General features: G+C 54.6%; 1 protein-coding gene across 14 annotated transcripts in view; it reads left to right on the forward strand.

Annotated features, from left to right (window-relative positions):
• Nucleotides 1–4,880: 4,880 nt before the first annotated feature.
• Nucleotides 4,881–24,358, forward strand: part of TRABD2B (TraB domain containing 2B) — a 212,835-nt gene continuing 193,357 nt past the window's right edge. For all 14 annotated transcript variants that reach the window (XR_012005494.1, XR_012005495.1, XR_012005496.1 and 11 more), the window contains exons 1-2: nucleotides 4,881–5,006; nucleotides 7,056–7,616. Coding sequence is in view for 11 of the 14 variants with exons in the window: in XM_072772225.1 (XP_072628326.1) it covers nucleotides 4,905–5,006; nucleotides 7,056–7,616 (663 nt within the window). In the remaining 3 variants the exon portion in view is untranslated. The remainder of the gene's footprint in view (nucleotides 5,007–7,055; nucleotides 7,617–24,358) is intronic.

The raw sequence follows: 24,358 nt of genomic DNA on the forward strand, positions 1-24,358 counted from the left end.
CCTCCACTGAACTGGACCACAGGTAGGCTGTTCATTATTTTTATTTTTTTAAGTGTGTTTTAATTTTTTTTTTTTTTTTTTTTTTTTTTTTACAAATGCCATCTTGTACAGCAACTTCGATCCATATTCTACGACCCTGCCTCTATTTTCACACTTCCGTGAGGGAATGCCCTTTTCTTTCTTTCTTTCTTTTTTTTTTTTAAGATTTTATTTATTTATTTGATAGAGAGAGCACAAGTAGGAGAAACGGCAGGCAGAGGGAGAGGGAGAAGCAGGCCCCCTGCTGAGCAAGGAACCTGATGCAGGGCTCCATCCCAAGACCCTGGGATCATGACCTGAGCCAAAGGCAGACACCCAACCGACTGAGCCACCCAGGCACCCCAGGAAAGCCCTTTTCTGAATCATCTCGGTATCTGGTATCTACTTCTTTTCATCACTCCAGACTGTCTTAAGCACTGCTGACGCTGCATGGTCCTGGAATCTGCTTTCCTCCTCCCCCCACCTCACCTCTTAAGCAGTCCTGTCTTTCAGTCTTCAAGGATTAACTTCCAGACAAGGAAGGCTGGGATGGAGAACGCAGAGCTCTGGGTGAGTGAGAGATGGGCACACCTGGGACAGGAGTTGAACTGGAAGTCAGGCCAGGCTGGGCCTATTTGAAAACACCAGCAGGGCTAGCGACCCAGGCCCTGGCCGGCCACGGGGGCAGCCCTCAGGCCCAGAGCAAAGGGCCTCCTTTGCTCTCCTGCTCAGCTGAGCAGGGGAGCCCCTCATCCCCTTCCCTGAGAGACGCCCTTTGACAGAACCCGGGGCTCCTGGATCAGCTCAAGAGGCAGATCTTGTTGGTTTAGTTACGCTACAAGGCTTCTGTGTCTGCCTGGGCTGTTACAACCTACAGATTCCTGGTACCCATCTGATTGAACAACTTAATTAAATTGCAATAAAAAGAAAGTGGGCCGGATGTGCACTGGGAGAGGAGGCAGGTGGCTGACCATGGCCTGCTTCCTGAGCCCTGTGCCTTTCTCATCCTGCCTACAGGCCCCTTGGCAGCCAGTGGCCATGGGATTCTGAATTCTAGTGTTGGACACAGAAGACCCTTAAGGGTTATCTGCTCTATGGGCTTGTTCATACCCACACAGGGGAACTGGGGTCCAGCAAGGCCAATGGAACCCTCCCAAGCTGCTCAGTGAGACATTAGCAGAAGCACGGTGGATCTCCAGGATTTTAGGACTGTTCATCTAGAGCTGCTCTCATGACACTAGGTGGGGGAAAAATGTTGGAAAACACTAAGACCGTTTTTCTTTTCTTTTTTTTTTTTATAATATCTTTTTTAAAGATTTATTTATTTATTCATGAGAGACACACACACACAGAGGCAGAGACACAGGCAGAGGGAGAAGCAGGCTCCATATAGGGAGCCCGACGAGGGAAGGATCCCTGGTCTCTGGGATCACGCCCTGGGCTGAAGGCAGACGCTAAACTGCTGAGCCACCCAGGGATCCCAAGACCGTTTTTCTTGAGGAGCACCCTCTCCTGGGGCCCCAAACTTGTTTGTTCTTTCTTTTTGGTAACAGCTTTATGGAAACATAATTCACATACCATACAAGTCATCCATTTACAGTATATAATTCAATGGTTTGTAGTATGTTCACTGCACTGTGCAAACTTTACCACAATTAATTCTAGAGTATTTTCATTATGTCCCAAAGCAACCCAGTAGCATTCAACCAAGGTCCCTCAAGCTCCCCATTCCTCCTAACCCTAATCTACTACTAATCTACTCTCTGCTTCTATTATTGCTGCCTCTGACACTTTATAGGAATAAATCATATCATATATGCCCTTTTGTGACTGGCTGCCTTTATCTAGTGTCATGTTTTCAAGAGTGATCCGCACTGTAGCATGTCTCTGTACTTCATTCCTCTTTCTGGACAAATAACATTCCAGCATATGAACATATCACATTTTGTATGTCCATTCATCTATAGATGGACTTTTGAGTTGTTTGTCTCTTTTAGTTATTTTAAATAACACTGCTACTTTGTGAGGATGCATGTTTCCAATTTCTTTTCCACCTAGGAGTGGAAAAACCTGTTTGTTCTTGCATCTTATTAACAATATCAGTAATAACGCTGATGGAGATCCAAAGTATTATTGCACACATTGACTCAGAAAAATCGGATAGGAGGAATGCCTGAGTGGTTCAGTCACGATCTCGGGATCTCGGAGTCATGAGATCGAGCCCTAAGTTGGGCTCCACATTCCACATTGAGGGTGGAACTTGCTTAAGATTCTCTCTCTCTCTCTCTCTAAAAAAAAAAAGACAAGAATGGAGAAAGAGAGGCACTGAGAGGTTAACTGTTTTGACCCTGGTCACACAGCCATGAAGGAAGAAGTCATAGCTGGCACTCATGACAAATAGCCAATGAAACTTTGATAATTTTAGAAAACAAGCCTTGGAACATTTTAAGAGTCACACACCCACATATTCACATGCACCATCATTCTAATTATATGGATCCATTTCGAACCTGACCAGGTCCTTCCTTATCTTCTGTCTGCCTGTGTCTCCTAATTCCCCTTGAAGACCATCACTCTCCCTCTCTGTGCAGTGGACTCCTCCTCCCACCTCCCAGCTGGTTCACCCCAACCTTAGGAAGCACAGTGGTGGCTCCGTAGGGAGCTGTGGAGCACCGAGGAGCCAGGCTCTTTAGCAGGCTTCTCTGGTCACAGTGAGTTCTCAGGCTCTGTGGGTGGGAAGCATGGAGTGCACCGTTCTCTCACAGCACCCGGGTGCTCTGGCCTGCTCCGCATCTGTCGCCAGATGTATGCTTGGCTGAGACTGAGGTTGCTCTGGATACCTCCTTGGTTGAACCCTCCGAGATTGCCAACATCAGTTATTTCTGACCTACGAAATGGCAATCTTGTGTGGTCCAACCTGCAAGTCTTTGGCGTTCCCCTCCTTTCCTTCCGTGTTTTGCCCAAAGGCCCAAATTTCACGCTCTGGAAGTCTTTCTGCTCCTCCAGGCCGGCCCAGCCCAGTCTTCCTTGCCCAACCTTCTCCGTTGTCCAGCTGTCTAATCTGGTGCCTGAAGACAGGAGAGCTCCAGAGCGGTGGGGAGGCACTGGGCCGGGAGTCAGGCCACCTCTGCACCGCCTGCCTGACTCCTCTCTGAGCTCTCTGCCCCCAACTCACGACCTACAGTCATGTCTCTTAAGGGAGCACTTTGGCTCCCGCCAGACTCCCTGTCACGTAGGACATGTGAAGTACCGACACTCCGCTGTGGCCAGAGGACACACAATGTCAGCTCCTGCCACCGGCCTTTTGTTCCAGGCCCGTCCACCTGCTTGCAGTCCCCTGCGGGCACCTATGTCCCCTCCTCTGCACCTTATCACCTGCTCTCCCTTCACCCTGCCGACTTTGTGCAGCTCCTCCACTCAGTTGCCCAGGACTGGGCATTCAAGACGGCTCCCAGGAGTCTTGCCTGAGCCTCTGAGCCCCTGAGGTTAGCAGACCTTCCTCTCTGTTCCCGTTGCACAGTGCCTCCTGGCACTCCATTGCCGGGTGGGCTCCTGACGATTCTCCCTAACTCGGACTCCAGTCTCTGCTGCCAGCATGGGGCGCATCAGTGAACTTCATCAACCGGAACTAGGGGAGGGTGCCTGGGACTCCGCTTCCCCACTTTCTGCAAATGGCCCAGAAGCCTGGGCCCTGTTCTTTGGTTTCTTCTAAGCTTCATTTGACTCTCGGGAACAGAAGGTTGCTTTTAAGGGCTCTTTCAGTTCCTACGGTGTAAGGATTTGGGGTATGACTCTTCCCTGTTCCCAGGCCATTCGCAGGCGCCCCGGGCGGGTCCGAGGAAGTCCCGCGGAGAAGACTGTTGAAATGCAAGAGGCCAAGGAATCGCGAGGAAGATTGCCCGGTGTTTTAATGCAGCTAGTGTTGGCCGAGCACCTACTAAGCGCGAGCCAGGGTCAGCCCGGGGCGGTGAGACGCACGGCGGTAGCGGCCCCTGCGCGGCCTCCCTCCCCCGGCGCCTGCCCCTCCGCCGTCCCGGCCGCAGCTCCCCGGGCGGTGCGCACCCCCGCACCCCCGCACCCCGCGCCCCGCGCCCCGCACCCCTGCACCCCGGCTCTGGGCCTCGGCCCGGGCGCCCCCTGGTGGCCGCGCGCGGGAGCTGCGGGCGGCGGGGCGCGGGCCGGGGAAGGGGGAGCGCGGGGGAGGAGGAGGCGCGGGCAGGGGCGGGGAGGAAAAAGTTGCGCTGGGAAGTTCGGAAAGTGGGGAAGTGGCCGCTGCGGGCCGCGCCGCCCTCCGCGCGGGGCGGCGGGCGGGGAGCCACGGGAGCGGGCGGGCGCCGGCCATGCCCCGCAGACCCCGCCTCGCCGCGCCCCGACGCCCCGCGGCCCGGCCCGGCCCGGCCCCCCGCCCCCCGCCCCCCGCGCCGGGTCCTCCCCTCCCCCGCCCCGGCGGCCCCAGCCCCCCGCCCGGCCCGGCTCCGCGCCGCGCTCCCGCCCTCCTCCCTCCCTCCCTGCCGGCCGCGGAGCAGCATGGCGGAGCCCGGGCAGCGGCCGCGCGGCCGCCCGCCGCCCCTCTGAGCCCGGCCCCGGGGCAGCCGGGCGCCCCCGCCCCGCCGCCCGCCCCGCCGCGCCCGCCGCCGCCGCACTTGTCCCGCCGCGCGCCCCCCGCCGCGCCGCGCCCCCGGGACCCCCGGGACCCCCGGGACCCCGCGCCCCCGCGCCCCGCCCGCCCCGGGACCCCGCGCCCCCGGGAGCTCGGCGCGGCTGCGGGGCGTCGGCGCGCGCTCGGAGCCCGGGGCCCCCCGCCCCGCCCCGCCCACACGGCTGCCGGCGCCCCGCCGCTGCAGCCCCGCGCCCGCGAGGAGCCTCCGCGCCCCGTCCCCGGCAGGATGCTCGCCGCGCTGGCGGGGCCGCTGCTCGCCGCCCTCCTCGCCGCCGCCCGCGCCCGCCCGCAGCCCCCGGACGCAGGACAGTGCCGGCCGCCCGGATCGGTGAGCGCGCCCGCCCGCCCGGCCGGCCCGCGGGGACGGGGACGGGGACCGGGACGGGGACCAAGACGGGGACCGGGACGGGGACCGGGACGGGGACGGGGACCAAGGCGGGGACCGGGACGGGGACCGGGACGGGGACCAAGGCGGGGACCGGGACGGGGACCAAGGCGGGGACCGGGACGGGGACGGGGACCGGGACGGGACCAGGACGGGGACCGGGACGGAGACCAAGACGGGGACGGGGACCGGGACGGGGACCAAGACGGGGACGGAGACCGGGACGGGGACCGGGACGGGGACCAAGACGGGAACGGGGACCGGGACGGGGACGGAGACCGGGACGGGGACGGGCCCCCGGGACGCGTCCTCCCCGCGCCCCGCCTGCGCCCTCCGCCCGCCCGCCGCCCGCAGCGCACCCCGACCCCGGCTCCGGTCCGCCCTCCAGCAGCCCCGGTCCCCGCGCTGCCCTCTCCCCTGCCCGCGCTCCCACCTAAGGCACACTTTCTCCTCCTCCCTCTCCAGCCCAGGCCCCCGCACCCAATCCCCCAACTGCCCCCATTTCACCAAAAGGGGGGAAGATTCCAGAGGAGAGGAAAGGGAAGCGCCGGGGCACGCTGGCCTAATATCTCCTTCGGGGTTGAATAATTACTGGTTCTCTTAATTTTCCTCCAACTGCGGAATTCCTTGCCTTCTCCCAGTCTCCCTCCCTCAAAGTGCCAATGAATGCATTGAAAATGACACTGAGTCGGAGGCCAGGGAGCCCGAGAAGGTTGTGTAGGGTGCTCACCCGCTGCCCGGCAAGCCGAGAGTTAGTGGACCTTGGGCAAGGTGCACCTCCGCGTCCCCCTCCTCCTCCTCCTCCTCCTCCTCCTCCTCCTTCTCCTCCTCCTCCGTGCGGAACAGGGAGGCGAGGGCCAGCTGGGAGCTCGGACTTAGTCTCTCTCCAAGGAGCTGGGACTCACGAGTTGGGGCTGTTAGTAAAATAAGGTACCGTCCCCACCCACCCGGCCACACACTTTTCATTTGCGCCGGAATCCGAATCCGGCAGAGAAATGTTATGAGTTGACCTCGGGCTTGCAGGTGGTCAGTGCACAGTGCAGGGGCTTTTCTGGTTGGAAACGGAGTTTGCCTGAGAGAAATGATAGCCTCTTTCTCATGCCCGGGAAGCCCTGGTCCTATGCTAGATCTGGAGAAAGGCCCCCCGTGTCCAGGACCCCTCCAAACGCCCCTCATCGGAGCTTCAGTCACAGAAGGTGACAGAGTTGGGGTTGGAGGCCAGGTGGAGCATTTCAGGGGAGCAGCCGGAAGCCCCAGAGTATGTAGGGTCCCTGGGACCAATTCTGGGGAATCTTCGCCTCCCAGAGCAGGGCCTCGAGGCTGTAGTTCGCCTGCCGCTTTTAAGGCGCTTTCTCATCTGTGCTGGGGCAGGGTAGCCGACACCCAGACCTGCCCTCCAAACGGGAACACCGCATCCCCCCGATGAATGGGAAGTAGCTGTTTAAATAGGTGTGCTATTTTTAATAGGTGTTCTGCTTTCAAAGTGCTCTTGGCATGTATCTTCTAATGGTTGGATTTAAAAGTTATATGACTTCCTCCCTTCTTGCCAGAGCAGGACTCTCGGTCCCCCTCTCCCCACCCTCCGCATGAAACACCACCAGTGAAGGTTTGGCTTGGCCGAGGGCGAATGTTCTCAGGTGCTGAGGTCCTTGGCCCTCGCGGGGAAAGCTAATCCTGACTCCTTCGTTGCCTGCTTCCTCTGTGCCTGGCGCTGCTCTTAGGGCTCGCTTGTATGCGTAGTGTCTTTTCAGCCTCCCCTCAGGTGGCTGCTCTCACCCCCATTTCACAGGCAGGGAAACTGAGTCTGTGGGAAGTGGAACAGTGCGCCGAGACGGAATTTGAATCTGGATCTTTCGGCTTCCAGAGTCCTTGCTCTTTCCCTGCCCCACGTGGGCCCCTGCCTCCCACCCTGTCCCCAGCTGCTTCTCTGGCTGCTAACCCGGTTTCCCCTGCCGCCTTCAGCCTCACCGCCTGCCTTCTCTCCCACTGCAGCAGAGGGAGCTGAACTCCTTCCTGTGGACTATTCGGCGCGACCCCCCGGCCTACCTGTTTGGCACCATCCACGTCCCCTACACCCGTGTCTGGGACTTTATCCCCGACAACTCCAAGGCGGCCTTCCAGGCCAGCGCTCGCGTCTACTTCGAGCTGGACCTGACCGACCCGTACACCATCTCGGCGCTGGCCAGCTGCCAGCTGCTGCCGCACGGGGAAAACCTGCAGGACGTGCTGCCGCGGGACCTCTACTGGCGCCTGAAGCGCCACCTGGACTACGTGAAGCTGATGATGCCCTCGTGGATGACGCCAGCGCAGCGGGGCAAGGGGCTCTACGCCGACTACCTGTTCAACGCCATCGCGGGCAACTGGGAGCGCAAGAGGCCCGTGTGGGTGATGCTCATGGTGAACTCCCTCACGGAGACTGATGTGCGCTCCCGGGGGGTGCCCGTGCTGGATCTCTACCTGGCCCAGCAGGCCGAGAAGATGAGGAAGAGCACCGGGGCCGTGGAGCGCGTGGAGGAGCAGTGCCACCCGCTGAATGGGCTCAACTTCTCCCAGGTAGGCCCTCGGCGTCCCGGGGCCCGGGCAGCCCCTGTGTCCTCTCTTCTGATTGCCTTCCTCCTTCCGTGGCCAGAGCCCTGGCCTTCTCCCAATGGGAGAGGCTCTTTCGGGCAACGAGGCAGCTCTTGGGCTGCTTTAGTGGTGGGCGGAGGGCAAGCTGGTATGCGCTAGAACCTGGGGGTTAGAGTTGGGGTGATGGCTTCTGTCTCAGCGGTGCTACCTGTTGGGATATCCAATCCCCACTTGCCGTGCTTGCCTGAGCAGAAAGAATTTTCCCGGGAGCATCAGAGTGAGGAGAACAACAAGAGTGAGTTGCAAGTTCGCGTCCAGCCATGCCGAGGCCCTGGGGTCTCAAGGGCAGGAGGCTGTCCTGAAGCTGCTATGTGGGTCACACCTGGGCAGCAGCATATACGTACGGGGGATGCATACAGGGAGGGCAGGGCAGGGCCAGTGGACCTGGCGTCCGGTGGCTCTGACTTGCTGCATAAGGTTAAGCACTGCTGAATGGCCCCGGGGCCTGGAGTGGCTCTAGGCGACCCTCGGACTGCCTCCCTAGGCCTAGGGAAAGTCAACAAGGATAGTTTTGGGGTTAATAATTTCAGAGAAATGTGTTCACTTAAAGGTTGACAGTTCTGATTTCCGAGCCTCAAGAATGGGGCCAGGGAGAAGGGAAGAGCTTCGGAGGTTGAAAGTCTCTGGCTGCCAGAGACCTGATCCAGCAAAATGTCATTAAAAGCCCTATCTCCATGGGCAGAGGTCACTTGCAACTCACTGGCCCCAAACTCCACCCTGAGACCCTGGGAACAATGAGTTCACATCTGTGCCTCGAGAACAGGCTGTCAATCCCGCGATGGGGGGGGCTCCGTGTCAGGGCTGGTGGCTCCTGCAAGGAGGCCTCAAAACGGGGCTTGGGCCGATGCCCTGGGTGAGGTGCGGTCCCCGAGGCGGGCTTCTCCGTTCAGGAGACAGCCTCATAAGTTGGCCAGGCTAGAAGCTCTACCACCGGGACCAGACTTGCTTGCTGCTCCCGTGATGTTGCACCTCTTCCCCAGGGAAACAGCGGCAGAAACCGATCCCCCTTTGGAGATCTTCTGGCCTTTGTGTTTCCAGGGGAAATGCAATATTGTCCCCGGGGAGGTAAGAAGCCAGATTGATTTGCCGGCCAAATGAAAGGCGAGTTTGTTGGTTCTCCTGCTGGCTCTCCCATAATTGTGGAGTCCTTACCCAGAGGGCCCCGGTGGCAGGAATATTGGGGCAGTTAGTCACGCCCCGCAGGGTTCTGACTACGCCTGACTCCTTCTCCACGGGGGAAAATCCTGTGCATTCTCTGGCCCGGGCGCTGAAGCCTCTGAACATACCGGCTTTCCCCTTCTGAAGTGACTTTTCCCTTGCCAGCCTCGGGAGCTGATATTATCTGTGTCAGGCTCCCCAGCGCTCACCGCCCATCTCATTTTGGAGGCAGGTTTGTGGGAGGCCTCTCTGCTCAGAGACCTCACGTCTGGCCTGGATATCTTCTTTAGGTCGGGGAGGTGGGGCATCCAACATCACTGTCCACACCCTCTTTGTACCAACCACAGAGGAATCCGAGGAGAGCTGGAGGGAGCATAGAAACCCTCTGGTTAAAGAGCCCCTGGCTTTAATCTGTCTCTCTTAAAACAACAAAACTATCTTTCCTCGGTGTCTGGAAGCACTGCTGTTCAACCAAATGACGGCTTCGGTAGGTTGAAAACATTTGCTGGAAAGTGTGTGAAGTTATGTTTTAGGAAAAGTTCCTGAGAGCCATTTATCGGCCAGCAAGGAGCCCGCTGACAGTCTCCAAAGCCCATGTTTGAAGATCAAACGGACTCAAATCTCTGGTTTCAAAAACGCGCCCACCCCATCACCAGCCTGGGCCCGCTTTTAAAATTGTTCTTGGGTCTAGCTCCTCAAGAGGGCTGCAGGAAGCAAGTCCAGAACAAAAGAAAACAGGACTCCTCTCGGTTCCCTAATCTGCACACCCTTCACCACCTGCCAGAGTGTCCGACCCCGCCAATTTGTCCTGTTATCATTTTGGAGCGAGGTGCTGAAATCTCTCCTCCATCCCCGTGGGCAGCTGTGGGCTAACTGGGAAGGGAAGGATCCCGGAGCTTGGGCGGATGGGGGTGTTAAGGGTCCTCAACCCCAAAGTCAGAAATGAGCAGCCTTCTCAGGAAAATTGTATGTGCGCGTGCACAGTCTGATAGGAACATCTGTGATGCATTATTGTACCGAAATATCTGTTAAGTGCATCAGATTTTTATTTTTTCTTTCCTCTCAGCATTACTGTTATTGCAAAATATTTGGTGCAGGGAAACAATGAGAGAGGAAGGCGGGAAAAAGAAACCTTAAAAGTTTTAGAAAGCCGTTTTTGTGAGGAGCTGGAATTTTAGTTTTAATTTTAGTATTTCTCGAATTTTTATATTTTCTTCTAGGCAGAAATACCACATTTTTCCTTGCTAAATGGAGAAAGAAAGTGTATATTTTAGGATTCCACGGGTAGCGAGGAGCCACTGAAAAAGTCTCTGGTCTCTGATTTCAGCATAAACTCAGAGTGCTGGAGCCAACATCAACGTGGGTTTGCAGTGTGACCTTGGGCAAGTCAGTTCTCCTCTCTTGGCCTGGTTTTTCCTGCCTGTGAGCTGAGATGCCAGGATTAGGTCATTATTCAAGCCCCTTCCAGTTCCAACATTCCACGGGACAGTTATAATCAATTCCACCTGCCGGGCACCCTGCACTCAGGAGGCATGCTTTTCCATTTGGTCGGATGCTCTCTCAGGTGAGCACTCAGAAAGGCTGGGTGACTCGCCCAAGGTCACGTGGCTAATGAGGACCAGAGCCAGTCCCCCTGGCCTTAAGCGAGGCCTTCATGCTTCCTGCCGCCCCATGCTGACTTCGTTTTTTCATGTCCTTCTGCGATTCTTGCTTCAGTCCTTTCTGCTGTTTCTTTCTCTCCGTTAGAGCCAGAGGGCTTAGATTTTTAGTTCTTGGAGAGTTTATACTTGTGGAGCAAGTATGTTGTTTGTCTCATACTGGAGCTGGAGCGAGAATGGCAGAGGCCTTGATGTATGAGACAGCTTACACAGTGGCTGAGAGATAGCCGACTTGCTTCTAGGTTTCAGTCCCTGCTCTGGCTCTAAAGCCAATGACTCATGCAGAACTTCATGTTGCCATCTATAAAATGGGGCAGCGGTGACCAGCCTTTCACTATTGAGCTGGGTTTGTAAAGCTCTGAGCAGACACTATTTGTGGGAGGTGATAGAACGTGTAAAATGCTACCTCGACGTAGGTCCTGGGCGTGGAAAACCGTTTGGGCCGGCTCCAGGACAGGGAAAGAGGAGGGCCGCAGGGGAAGCCTCATGTGTGCCCTGTTCGCACCTTCTCCACCAGCCATGGCCCCTGCCCATCCTTTGTAGAACAAAGCAAAGCTGGAGTGGGGTGGCAGCGGCCCCTGCCCTCAGGGACCTGGGGATGCCTGGGCCTTGAGTCCAGATCTTGTGACAATCTTGGGATCTGCAGATTTCAATCGGCTGTGCTGGCTGCCTCCCGCCTGAGACTGGCACTGGCTGCCACTAACAAGCAGGGCTGATGGAGCAGGGCTGATGGAGCAGGGCTGCGCAGGAGCTGTCTGTCTCCCTCTAGGGGGCCTCAGTCCCCCCCACCCCACAGTGGAGGCCCTGGATGAGAATATGGCTGAGTCCCATACTTCTCCCCGGCCTGAGATAGCAAGGGCCCTGCCATGCTGTACTTTGCTGTGGTTTAAACAGACATGGCAACATTACCCATCCCATGTGTGTAAAGCCGGAGCACTGGGGCACAGCTGCCAAGGGCATCCAAAATGTGTGTAACATTCTTCAGGGCCCTCACTAGGGAGTTAGAAACCACAAAACCATCATTGGTTGAGCTCTGTCTCCACATGGGCATTGCATTAAACCTGGTAGAAGTACATCCTCTGTGATCAAGTCATATCATCATGTCTCTTTCACAGACAATAAGTAAGAACGTTGTCATGTGGCTGTGCTTGCACAACCAGGCCAGTGGACTCAGGAATCCAGCTCAGGTGTGTCTGATGCTAAAGCCCAGGCTTTTCAGGCTTCTGAAAGATGAGTTTATTTTTGTTTTTCATAGTCAGATGGCATTATCTGGTGATGTGTGTGTGTGTTGGAGTTGGGGAGATCTTTTTTTTTTTTTTTTGCTAAAAAATGAGATAGAATAAAATACGGTAGAGATTATTGAGAAGTGCCGGAATGGATTTTCTTTTTGACTTACAAATTGGATCTAAAGTTGATTCTAAAATAGGAGTTCCCAAAGACATTCTGGGCATGAGTTGTTTCCTTGGAAGGAGTCCCGAGCTTTCCAAGGCACCATTGTGAAGACGTGTCCTTAACACTGCCAGTTGAATAAGGAAGGGTCTCCTTATAGTCAGAGTGCCTGTATTTATATCCTGAGGGGCTAGCACATGTTATTAGGTGCTTGATCAATATTTGGGGAATGAAAGAATGAATGAATGAATGGCTGAATGGTCAGAAACCATGATATGCCCACTCCCTCCCTTCCTCCATCCAGCACTGTGGAATGAATGAATGAATGCAGCCACCGTGAAGAGTCTCCTCTTTGAACTTTAATAGCTCCATGCATTCCTACAGGGACACAAAATGTTGGATCAGGGGTGCCTGGGTGGCTCAGTCAGTTAAGCATCTGCATTTGACTGACATCATGATTCTGGGATCCTGGGATCGAGTCCCATGTTGGACTCCCAGCTTGGTCGGAGAGTCTGCTTCTCCCTCTCCCTCTCCCTGCTGCTCGCCCTACTTGTGCACGCTCTCTCTCTCTCTCTTTTTCACTCCGTCAAATAAATGAATAAAATCTTTAAAACAATGTTGAAATCATCAAGTGGAGAGTTCCCATACAAAGCAGGCTCTAGTCCTGACCTCATTCCTACCTCGCCTGTGACTGTGGGCTAGTCCTTTCCCTCTCTGGGCCTTGGTGGCTCCCTCTGTCCCTTGACCGTAGGCCGGATGATTTCCAGGATCGGCCCAGTTCTGACCGCTCTGGTGCTCATCTATGGGCCCCATATCCTGAAGGCCTGGGGCCGCCCGGGTTTTCTTGAGCCTGGGCGGGGCTGACAGTCTAATCTTCGGCAGGCCGCTGCTGATACCTAATTATCTGGAAGCCTGTTGGTTCCGGTGGGTGATCCTGCTGCCTCCCACTGCCAGTCTGCGGAGCGGGGAGCCCAGCCTGCTGTGGCACAGCCCCTGGACACCTGCCCAGCCTCGGAGCCTCTCCTTCACTGGGGCTCCCCTCCCTCCCTCGCTTCCTCACTTCTTCAGGTTCAGCCAGAGCACCTCCCTGTGCTGGGCCAGTGCAATGCTGGGGGCACACCCGGGAATGGCCCTAGTATTTAGCTGCGGAGGGTTCACTGCCCAGCCAGGGAGAGTGAGTATTCTTAGCCCCATGTTACAGCCCTAGCAACAGAGGCCTGTGCGTTGGTGTCTCCAGTGCCCTGGTTCATCCACACCTCACAGGGAGACTCACAGGGGCCATGCTGAGCCCTCTTCTCTCCAGAGGTCACCCAGAGAGCACGAGCCTCTCAGTCCGTGTTGGATCAAGCTGGCCCAGTCTGCACCGAGTAACCCAGATCCCAGACTGAGAAACATGGTTCTTCGGGCCTCGTCTCCACCCTGCGCTGCCGCAGCCTGCCACACCCGCTGTGGCTCCCACTGGAGCCCTGTGGTTGGGAGCTGTTCAGCAAATGTCTGTCGCATGGTATGGAAGTCCCTCTGGGGACCCCCTAGCGTTGACCCCTAGGCGTGCGTAGTCTCAGATTCTTTGTGCGCAGGGAGAGAGCTGTTTGCAAAGAGCCCCCGCTGGCTCGGCAGGCCTGTCCGCTCTCTCTGACCTGGGTAACTCCGACTGTAACCGCTGAATATATTTTCCTAACGTTCAGGGGGAGGAAAACAAGCCCAGAAGCAGACACACAGGATGGTTTAGGTACCACCATCAAAGGAGAGTCAGGCTGTAAAGCCAGAGGTGACCAAGATGTCATGAAATATTCTAGTCTCAGAATCAGAAGCTCACAGCGTGAAGCCTTCCACACTTAGACACACTCTCTGAATCATACGCCAGGACTCCGAGGCTCAGGGAATCTAAGAATGGTGAAATCTTAGAACATTCGGCTCAGAGGCATTTTTTGACTCGAAGAATCTTCACATCATGAAATCCTAGCCTCTGAGCTTTGAAGAATTTTCAGCTCATAGACACAGACTTCTAAAATCTTCGAGCTGGACGGGACCAGTCTTCCAGAATTCCAAGAAGCCCCATCGGCAAACACATTGATCTTCCCACAACCCGCCAGCCCGATCCCAGGCCAAAGGGAGAAGAAAGCCTGAGCGGGGAAGCACTTTGGGACGGAGATAAAAATGGGAGTGTGCCTTTGTTAATAGTTCCCATTTGGACCTCTCTCGGAGCCAGGAAGAGGTCGCCTGGTAATGCAGCTTTCCGAGGGAGGAAACCGAAGAATGCGAGGAGAGCCACGGCCTGCCAGCCGGGCTGCCGACGCTCTTCCCCCCTCGAGTTTGCTTCTAAGTAGTATCCACTTCACTCTCTTTTATCCCCCATCACTGGCTCTCTGTCCGCCTACTTAATCCACAGGCAGCTGGTGGCCCGGCCTTCAGTCGTGCTCAGCGGCTGCCAAGCCGTCTCGCCGAGCAGCTCCTCCAGGATCACAGGCTTTTAAATCTGCGCAGTATATCCGCTGGAACACAAAACTGTTGCCCCAAGCTTGGAAACGCTGTTGCTTTGCTGAGCCCCCTCCCTCTCCAGGAATTTCCTCCCTTTCTCTTCTAATTCCGAATCCTGTGAGATTTCCAAGGCTCCGCTCAAAGCTGTGCCTCCTCCAGGAAGTCTTCCCAGAATGCTCCTCCATCTAAATCGGCCTGGGAAGAGTCAGTCCAGAGCTTTCCCTGATAACCCAGCCTCGTATGTTCTTTTCCTCCATGGATTTTTTTATGACATTTTATGATACTCTCTCAATATTTATGTATTTTACTTCATGCTGTAAATATTACTGAAACAATCTTTTCTTTCCTAATAGAGCCCGATTCAAAATCCAGCTCCACATAAGGCTCACAATTGACTATAAAACCAGACAGAATGTGCTCCAGTTCTGAAGTTGTGGCTTTGTGGGGTGTTCTGTGGCTGGGGTGTGGGCAGCTCTGGAGGCTGACAAGAGGCTGCTCTTGGCCTCTGTATTCACAGAAAGCCCTCAGACCTCCTACCTGAGTTCAGTCCTGCTGCTGGCCCATTTGGTCAGGATTTTGTGACATCCGTGGGCCCTATTGGATTTCTCTCTCTCCATCCTGGAACACTTTGTTTTCTCTTCCTCATCTGGTACTTGCAAACAAAGGCCTCTTTTTCCCTCCCCTTTACTACCCAGAGCACACATGAGCCTCTCCAGGCTCACCACCCTCCCACTTTATTGTCATTTTAAAATGTTTAATTTTACCCCTTACTAGCTCCTCTGGCTCTGGGCCCCCGTGATGCGGACTTCTTCTAGTCCTTGCTCCCCTCCCCCCCCATCCCTGGGCATGCCTCCACCCGTGTGCTGCTGCTGTTCCCTCTACCCGAGAACCCTTCCCAGTTTGTATTGTTTGGCCGTCTCTGACTCCTGAGGAGTGGTGTGGATTCCTGAGGGCAGTCATTTTAAAAGCCTGGACTCTTCAGATGCCCCTTCATAGCCAGACTTTTACTCGTGGTCACCAGATTGTACCTCGAGGGTGGATACCGTCTCATCCTAACTCAGCAGTTTGAGTTGAGGTGCAATGATGTGATTGGCTTTCAGCATTGTGGGTCTTTTTCATTTACTTATTTATGTATTTTCTAAATTGAGGTATAATTAACGTAACATTCAGGTATACAGCATACTGATTCAGTATTTGTATATATTGCAAATAGTTTCGTGTCTTAAAAGGATCAGTGGGTGTCTTAGTCTGCTGACTGCCGGAATTACAAAATACCGTAGACTGAGCCGCTCAAACAACAGAAATTTACTTCCCAGCAGTTCTGGAAGCTGGAAGTCTGAGATCCGGTTAGGAGAGGTGGAGAGAGCAAGAGAGAGAGAGAGAGAGAGAGAGAGAGAGAGATGAGTTGAGTTGAAAGTGGGAGAGAGGTAGCATTCGATGGAGGGAGCTAAGCCCTCAGGAGGAAGACCTCACCTTCACAACCTCTTCTAAACCTAATTATCTCATGAATACTCTTTCTCCAAATGCTGTCATTGTGGGGGTTAGGGCTTCAACATATGAATCAGGGTGAGGGAGACACATTTGGTCTGTAACAGTGGGTGAGTTGCACCTGGGGCCCCCCTGAATGCCTGAGTGCCCTTGAAAAGAGCCTGCAGGTCATCAGCCCAGGCTTGTGCAAGTCAGAGCCCTGGGCCACAGCCTGGGACTAGTGGCACCTGCTGCAGGAGTCTATTCCTCCCCTGACTAGGCAAGGTGGGGGAACCTGGCAGCTTTCAGATCAGTACCTGACCACCTCCTCCCTCCCCTGCAGGCAGGGCAAACACTCCCCTGCCCTGAGTGCTGAGATCTTGTCACCTTTTATTTGTGGGGTTCACTCTTTTCTTCCCATTGGGTCGGGAAGGGCAGTGTGAAGTGTTAAAATCTACTTCTCATTTGCTGCTAAATTGTAAGCCTCTGTTTTTTGTATAAAGCTTCCTCCCTGCCTCCGTCACTCCGAGGAACATTCTGGTCTGATTCTACCTTTAGAAATAAGAATTAGTCTTTATTTACACAGCAGTGGCACAGACTGGGCTCGGGAACCCCCACCACTGCAAGCCTCCAGGCACTGGCCGGGGACAGCCCAGGGCTCCTTCAGCGTCCAGGATCATGCACTTCTTGGGAGTGTCGGTAACCTGGGCCTCGTTACAGGACCTTTCCGTGCCTCAGTCTCCTCATCAGTCAACTCCATCCAAGTGCTGTGAGGATTTATTGATGAGTGTGAAGCACTGTAGTGCAGTGCCAGACACAGAACTCTGCACTCGGTAAACACTAGCTCATACTTATTATTGGATTTTTAAATTAGCATGAGAAATGTTTTGTAGCTCCCACTTTGTGCCAGAAGTTGGGATCTGTGCTGGAGATGGAAATGGAAGCAAGGACGATGATGCCATTCCGGGCGGGCAGCTGCTTCCTGGCGGGGAGGAGGCTTGGGGGGAGCAGGGTGAGGGAGGTCTGGGGAGGTCGCCGGGTAAGGCGCTGGGTGGGGGCGCAGCAGACGCACCCTTCTCAGCCCTGAGGACCTGGGAAGGCTTCCCGAGGGCGGTCTCTCCGGAGTGCAGCTCTGAACCAGCCAGTGTGCGGCCAGGCTGCAGGGTGAGCGCCCGGGGGCCGGCGGTGCCCCCCGGGAGCGGAGCGGGAGCCGGAGCCGGAGCCGGAGCCGGAGCCGGAGCTGCAGCCGCGCGTCCCACCGTCTGCGGGGCCGCCCCTCCGCGGGCCCAGGGGAACCGCCGCGAGCGCAGGGTGGAGCCCGGCCGTCGGGGAGCCGGTGCCCCGGGCTGGGTCCTGCGCACCCCCCCCCCCGCCCCCGGTCCCCATCCGGATCCCGGGAGTCCCGGTGCAGGTGTCCTCGGTGCGGGGGCGAGGTCCGGGCGCTGCCCCCCTGCACCTGCCCGGCCGCCTTGGGGGTCGGCACCTGCGGTACCCCGGGGCGAGCCTCCCTCCCCCACCCCGCCCCCGCCCCTTCTCCCGATCCGGATCTCCCAGTGCAGGTGTCCTCGGTGCGGTGGGCGCTGCCCCCCTGCACCTGCCCCGCCACCTGGGGGGTCGGCCCCCGCGGTACCCCGGGGCGGACCGCCCCCCGCAGGCCAGCCCTGCCCAGAAGCGCAGGGCAAAGATAAAAGGAGAGGCCTTTTTTATTCCTCTTCCACTGCTGCTGCTGCTTCTGCTTAAAGGACTTACCTGCTTCCTCCCTGTTAAGGTTATTGGAAGTTTCCCGGCCAGTGTCATCTCCTGGAGCCTTAATGCACCTTCTGGGCCGATCGTAATTCAAGTCTCAGTCCCATCTTAAAGCCCGTGTTGAAAAGGAAGATGGGCAGAGAAAGCCTTTTGGAAATCTCTCTGGCTCAGCCCTCAGCCTTGGGTCGCAGGGTTTCCAGGTCATGAACTGCTCAGCCTTGGGTTTGAGAGAAGACAAACCCATAATTCGAACCATTTGCTTGCACTTTGCAGTTCCCAGTCTTTGACCTGCTTTACCTCTCTTCCTCCCCTCCCCCACGAGGACGCCTCTGAGGGCCTGGAGCATCCTTTGGATTATGAGACGTTTTTGAGCACCAGACCTGCTTGCTTTTTCGGCTGAGATGTGTGTCTTGAAGAGCTGTGGCTTGCTCTTGGGAAGGGTAAACTGAGACACTTATGACCTCAGTGGTAATAATACTTGGTCCTTGTGCTTGCCCTTGACTGGGATGTTCAGTTGACCCAGAGTCACATAACCCCCATGCCTAGGCTGCTGGTACTCTAGCAGGTGATTTTATATGACTCTGCTTCCGTCCGTGTAGTTTTGTGGGGAGGGTGGTGAGAAAGGAATGCAAGATTCTTGATGGAGATCTTGCGTGTTGAAGCGGATCAGAGCCATGGAGATGGGAGTGGAAAAAAGCCATACGGGGAAGAAGGAGGATTGTTAAACAGAAGTGCCAGGATGGGAAAATGCTGAGTGGGAAACAGAGACAGTTGAAAAAAATTATTAAATTTCCTTACTACTCACAGCCCACTGACGAGTCCTTGAAACAGGCAGAGTGACCTTCCTCTACGGACTCAGCTGCCTCCATGTGGACACCTTGCTGAGGGCAAAAGGCACACTTAGCCCCCATCCTGTAAGCCTGTTTTAACATATAAAAATTCCTTTAAATTGTCCTTAATTTCTAAACACTCCCCCCCAAGATATGTGTTGGCGATCATCACCCAAGCCTATGACCCATCAATATACATCCGAAGGGTCTCATGACTAAGGTTTTATTAGATGGTAATAAATGACCTTTTCCTAACAATAGCTAGCCCCCTCAAGGTCCTGGAAACCTTGTTTCCAAAATTCCTTAGAGACTTAAGCCATCCTTAACCCCCTCCCAACTTGTAGGTGTATAATCCCCACCCCTCGCGACCCCATTGAGGCTCTTTCTGCCCATGGGTCCTGTCCGTGTGCTTTAATAAAATCACCTTTTTGCACCCAAGACGTCTCAAGAATTCTTTCTTGGCCATCGGCTTCGAACCCTAACATTCTTTCCTACATCACAGAGGGCATGCAAAGAACAGTGTTTCTACCCCTCCCTTCGTTAACTGCATTCTTCCCTTTCCTATCCCGCTCCTGAGACAGCCGTTGTTATTCAGTGCCCATTATGTGCTGGGCCTCTGGTGTATCACAGAAAATTCCTAAAACGGTCCTGAAAGGCAGGTATTATTTTCATTATTTTGAGGAAATTGAGTCTAAGTGCTTTGTGCAAAATGGTGGAACCAGGATCTGTTCTTAGATCTTCCGATACTTTAAGGGAGAGACTGGACTGGAGTTGGAATTCCTGCTCTACCGCTTTGGCTGCAGAACTGGGGTATGTTTTCACACCTGAAGAAAGGGGTTCACATAGTATTCCACACCGCCCCCCCCCCGCACCCCCGCCGTGTGTTGTGAAGAGTAAATGAGGTAATGCATATAAACCGCCTCGCTGTGCGCCTGGCACAAGGTACGAGGTGATGAATGTTAACTGTGCTGGTTGAAGTCGTGGTCATTTTCGTTGTTGTGATTGGCTCATTTTCACACTGTCTTGAGGGGAGACCCAGCCCGTGGAGAAGATGGCCCTTGGTCCCTTAGGCTCTCATGCACTGAGCCACTGAGGGTCATCCAGAACAGGGATGGGTGTGCTTGGCTGACCTGATTGGAAGCGTGTGGCCCGACCACCCAGAGTGTGATCATTTTTTGCTGACCATCTGTGGTGTGTCATGTCTGACTGTATCCCTTCTGGTTTGGCTTTCCTGTGACCTCCCACTGCTTCCCGGAGTGAGGACACATCAAAAGGAGGGATCGAGAAGTTTAGGCTGGAGACCCAGGCTCAGGGCCCAGCTCTGTCTCGGGTTTGATCATGACCTGGGGAGATCCCCTATCTCAGTGTCCTTTCCCTCAGCGGTTGAATGTTTATAGCAGCAAGTCAGAGTTGTGGGGAGAATCAAGGGATAAAGCCTGGGAAGGACTATCTTAACCTCCAAGAGCTCTGTGCCCTCTGTGGTCCTTGGTGTACAAGTGTTTTACCTCCTCTCTTTCTCCCAGAGAGAACTACAGGTTTCTCCTGCGATCCAACGGGGGAGAGTTCCTGCGGTGTAAGCAAGGAAGCAACTATCATTAATTTACATGGAAACATTAGTGAGCCCTCCTAGAAGCAGAGAATAACCTCTCAAACCTTTTCTGATACCTAAGGACCCACCTTGCTAGTGGATTCCCAACATAAACTGAGATAAAGCAGTTAGATGCTCACAGGCACAGTCCGAAGCTATGGTGGCTTGGTGCTGAGATGCTGAGTGTGGGTGCAGGGAAGGAGCACGATGGGGCCTCTCTGGCTGCTGCTTTGAATGCTCACCGCCTCTCATGCTATTTTCACTTCTTGCCCCTTTTTATAAAGAAATCCTCTCCGGAATTTTTTGTTTTGCGGGGGGGGGGGGGGGCGGTTTTGGAAACAGGTACTAATGTCGGTCTTCTGTAAAAGAAAGGTGGTATAAAATGAATTTTCAAATAGCAAAGGGATGCCCTACCCTGTAAATGCTTAGCGAATTGATTTCGTTATTATGAAGCTGTTCATCCATTCATCCATGCCTTCATTTGTTTGTTGGGCAAGTACTACTGGGAACTGCGCTGTGAGTCCCCGTTCAATATGCGACAGGAGCTGGACTGAATCAGCTCCTACCTGTGTGTCCTTGTTAAGCACTGACTGTGAGCCTCCACCTGCGTGGCAGCTGGGCCTTGTGGGGGCTCCGCTACTCTGGAAGCATCTGCAGATGCTACCAGGGTGGAGGGACTGCAGCCTTGCTGTCCAGGAACTGTCTTTGCTGGTGAAGATGTTCCATTTGTAGACAGTAGGTGACCCCATCCTTATCGGTACCTGGCTCAGCTTTAGTATAATGCCGCCTGAGCTCGGTAGTGAAGGACCAGTGGTATCCCCGGGTTCAGGAGGAACAGCACGTCCAGGGCTGGCGCTGGTGGTGATGTTGATCCCACCGGAGGGACTACCCTTACTCACATGCAGAGCATGTTTGCAGGGGGCATGGAAGACTAGGGAATTGGCTGGAGGCTCATGGGCCACATCATGGTGACTTCACAAACCAGTTAAGAAGCTTGGGCTTAATCCAGAGTGTGTTGGGGGGGGCAGTGACCCCCACTCCCAACTTTGCAATTCAATCATTCATCAGACAGGAGCCAGGCCTGCCTGGAAATTCTCAGGCCCCTTGGCTGGAGGAAGGAGCTGCCGTATGAGGGTCTTTGCTCTCATCAGATCCAGGATGTTCTCACTACTGAGCCAGAGGAAGACTCTCAGCTTCTGGAATAGGAAGGAACTTGGGAGTGTTTTCTCTTAGAACTAGATCCTAAAAGTACCTGGCAGCTGAATGAGACCATCTGTAGTTACATATTACAGGGTCTTTTGTGGGGGAGCCTGAGACCGTGACCAGCATTTCTAGGACAACATGTCCCTGCATTCCATGTGACCCTTTTGATGGCTGACTTTCGGGATTCCACGTGTTCAAAATAGGGATGGAGTGAGGCAAGTGGTTCCTGAATGCTCCCCAAGCAAAAGTGGGGTGTCAGGGGGATCTGCAGTCTACAAATGGTCCTTAAATAGTGAGAGCACTGGGTTAGGAGTCCAGCAGCATGACCCGGGCAGCTCCCTCCCCTCACAGACAGCTGTTAGCGGGTGTGAGCGCTTGGTAGACCATAAACCGCACCCCTGCTGCTGCAAAGCCACTTTCTAAACTAGCTCTGATCTCACTGGGAAAGGGCATTTTTAATTTTATTGTCTTTTATATGTTTATATGTCTGTCTCCCCCATAGACTGAAGTTCTTTGAGGGCAGGAGCCTCATCTAATGAGTCTGGCTTTGCCTAGGGCCGGACTGCAAGTGTGCACTCAGGGATGCTGTGTGTAGCTGTAAAATTACCAGCTACATCTACACATCATCGCCTGAGTATCCGGGTGGAAAACAGAAAGTCCCTAACCGCACCCCACATTGTTCCCAGATTTCCAGATGTTTGGTTCCAAGAGGCTAAGCATCTAGGCAGTGGCCTGCATTTCCCACTGCGGCACCCTGGCGTTTGGCACTCAGTGGTTGGGCCTCTGGCCCTCGTGTTAGGGCCACCTCTGGCCGGGCTGTGGTTTCCCGCTGGTCCTTCATTCCCACAGCGGCCCTCGGGGCTCCCACTGGGCCACCCCGTGGGTGAGAGCCGCTTCTCCCTGGGTTGGATGGATCTTCCCACCCCCCCTTCCTCACACTTCCGTGCTTTTTCCAGGGCACAGAACAGAGCTTCTGTTTGCTGGTCATTCCGTGATCCTCACACAATATAAATGAAAGCTACTAACACCAATAAATTCAAACCATGTGTAGGCACCGGGGAGAGTGGGGATGTCAGAGGCCTGCCGTGTGAGGTGCCGTCAGCTCTGACGGCACCCGAGCTGATTTGTATATGGGAAAAGTAAATATCCAGAGTGGTAAACAGCCTTGGGTCTCTCATCATCGCTGCAATTTGAAGGCATTTAATAGGAACACACACTCTCTGCCTCTTATAAACAAAGTGAGAGTCTCTGTGTGTGCTGACCTAAATTCTGCATTTTTATCTTTGGGAAAGTGAGCCAGTCATTCTGATTGGGAGACCACAGGCGGTCTGGACTGTCGGGTTGAGTTCTTCTTTCTGGTTTTGGCAGTTGGTCTAGCACTTTTGCTTTGCAAAGGGCCACCTTTTCATCTCTCTTTGGCCTTAGAGCAGATGAGATGGGGGGCCATTCTCACTCCTGCACTCGTGAGGGCCGTGAGCCCAGAGGTAGACATCGACTTGCCCAAGACCACACAGCAGATCCAAGCTGAGCCAGGACACCTGCCTTCTCCCCTCCGCCAGAACCCTCTAGCCCTCCAGTCCTCTTTCCGTGAGTGATACTTCTGTTCTCTCTAACTTAGCGTCCCAGAGACCTCTCATCAACCCCTCCCTCATTTCCTCTGTTTCCCAGGGTCTGCTGGAGGCTGGCCTTCTGCTGGGCCCTTGCTTCCTCAGCTTTTCTATTCAGGCCATTCATGTGTTCAGGAGAGAGCCCAGGGACGGGACCAGACAGTCATGGGTTTGAGGTTCTGGTCTCTGCCTGTCACCTGCGTGGCTTCCCATACATACCTTCTCTGAGCACCTCAGTTTTCATGTATGTACAATGGGGATGGGAATACCTGCCCTCTTAGGACGGCCGTGAGGATTGAATGGAGCTCTCATATGTGAGGATGCCCAGCCTTCGCAGTGACCGGTGATTCACTTCATCCCACTTTCCTTCACCTCGGGACACTTCCAAGTGTCCTCCTCATTGTGCATTAAAAATGAATCCATCCTTAAAATTGCGTGAAACAACCTACGTCAGGCACCCCTACACAAGGAGTGTATGTCATACGGGTGAAGTCTGAGTCAGGTCGGTGGATTGTCTCAAGGCCACTTTCCTGATTTTGATATCGTACTATGGTCATGTAAGCTGTTGGGGGAAACTGGGTGAAGGCTATTAGCTCTTACAACTGCATGTCAATCTATAATTATGTCAAGATATAAATAAGTTTAATTAAAAAAATTAATTAACCTTCCCACACACTCGTTCCCTCACTCATTCGTCCGTGCCCGCTGCCTGCCAGGTACCGCTCCAGGTACTAGGTGTGGGTCAGTGAACACAGAAGGAAAGAATTCCTGCCCCCACCTCCCTCAGGCCTTTGCTCAAATGAGGTCTCCCCATGACCACCCTATTCAAAATTTCAAATCACTCCCTCGAACTCCCCATCCTTCTTCCCTGCCTTTTAAATCCTGCGATGGCACCTGTCACCAATTGGCATTCGGTGTATTTTACTTACTTAGTTATTTTTTGCTCTTCACCCAATCCTTGGAATATCAACCCCTTGAGAATCGAAATCTCTTGTCTGTATTACCTGTATCCTTAGCACCTGGAACACGCGTGGCAGGTGGCAGGCGGTCAGCTAATGTTTATTGACTGAGGGTGACAGACAAGAAGCAGGGTCAGGGGGTCAGGGTGGGGTGAGAGCTGAGGGAAGGCAAAGCAGGGCTAAGGGTGGGCGAGATGATGGAAGAAGCATCTCCATTTCTGTCTAGCGTGGACCTTCTGCAGACCTCGCAGGCCTCCCCGCCGTGTGAGGGGGAGGGTCCTGATGTCTCAGACTGTAACCCATCATTAAGGCTGTCTTCCTTTTAGTCACGCTCCAGATGTTTCTTTGAGCCCTAAGTGCCGGACCCTCTAGAGCAGGTAGGGAAGGACCCTGCCCCGGGAGGCTTGCGGTGGGTGGGAGAGACAGACAGAAAGGCAAACCGCGTGTGAAAAGGAGGACGGAAGGCAAGTGCGAGAGCTAGGGGAGGACTTCCACTCCGGGGGAAGGCTTACTGTAGCCCAGGCCCTTCGGGAAGGAGGAGGTGTTGATTCCCGGCCTTAAGAGTCTGGGAGGATTTCAAAGTT

This window comes from Canis lupus, chromosome 13 (genome assembly GCF_048164855.1).
Source record: "Canis lupus baileyi chromosome 13, mCanLup2.hap1, whole genome shotgun sequence".
Classification (NCBI taxonomy): Eukaryota; Metazoa; Chordata; class Mammalia; order Carnivora; family Canidae; genus Canis; species Canis lupus.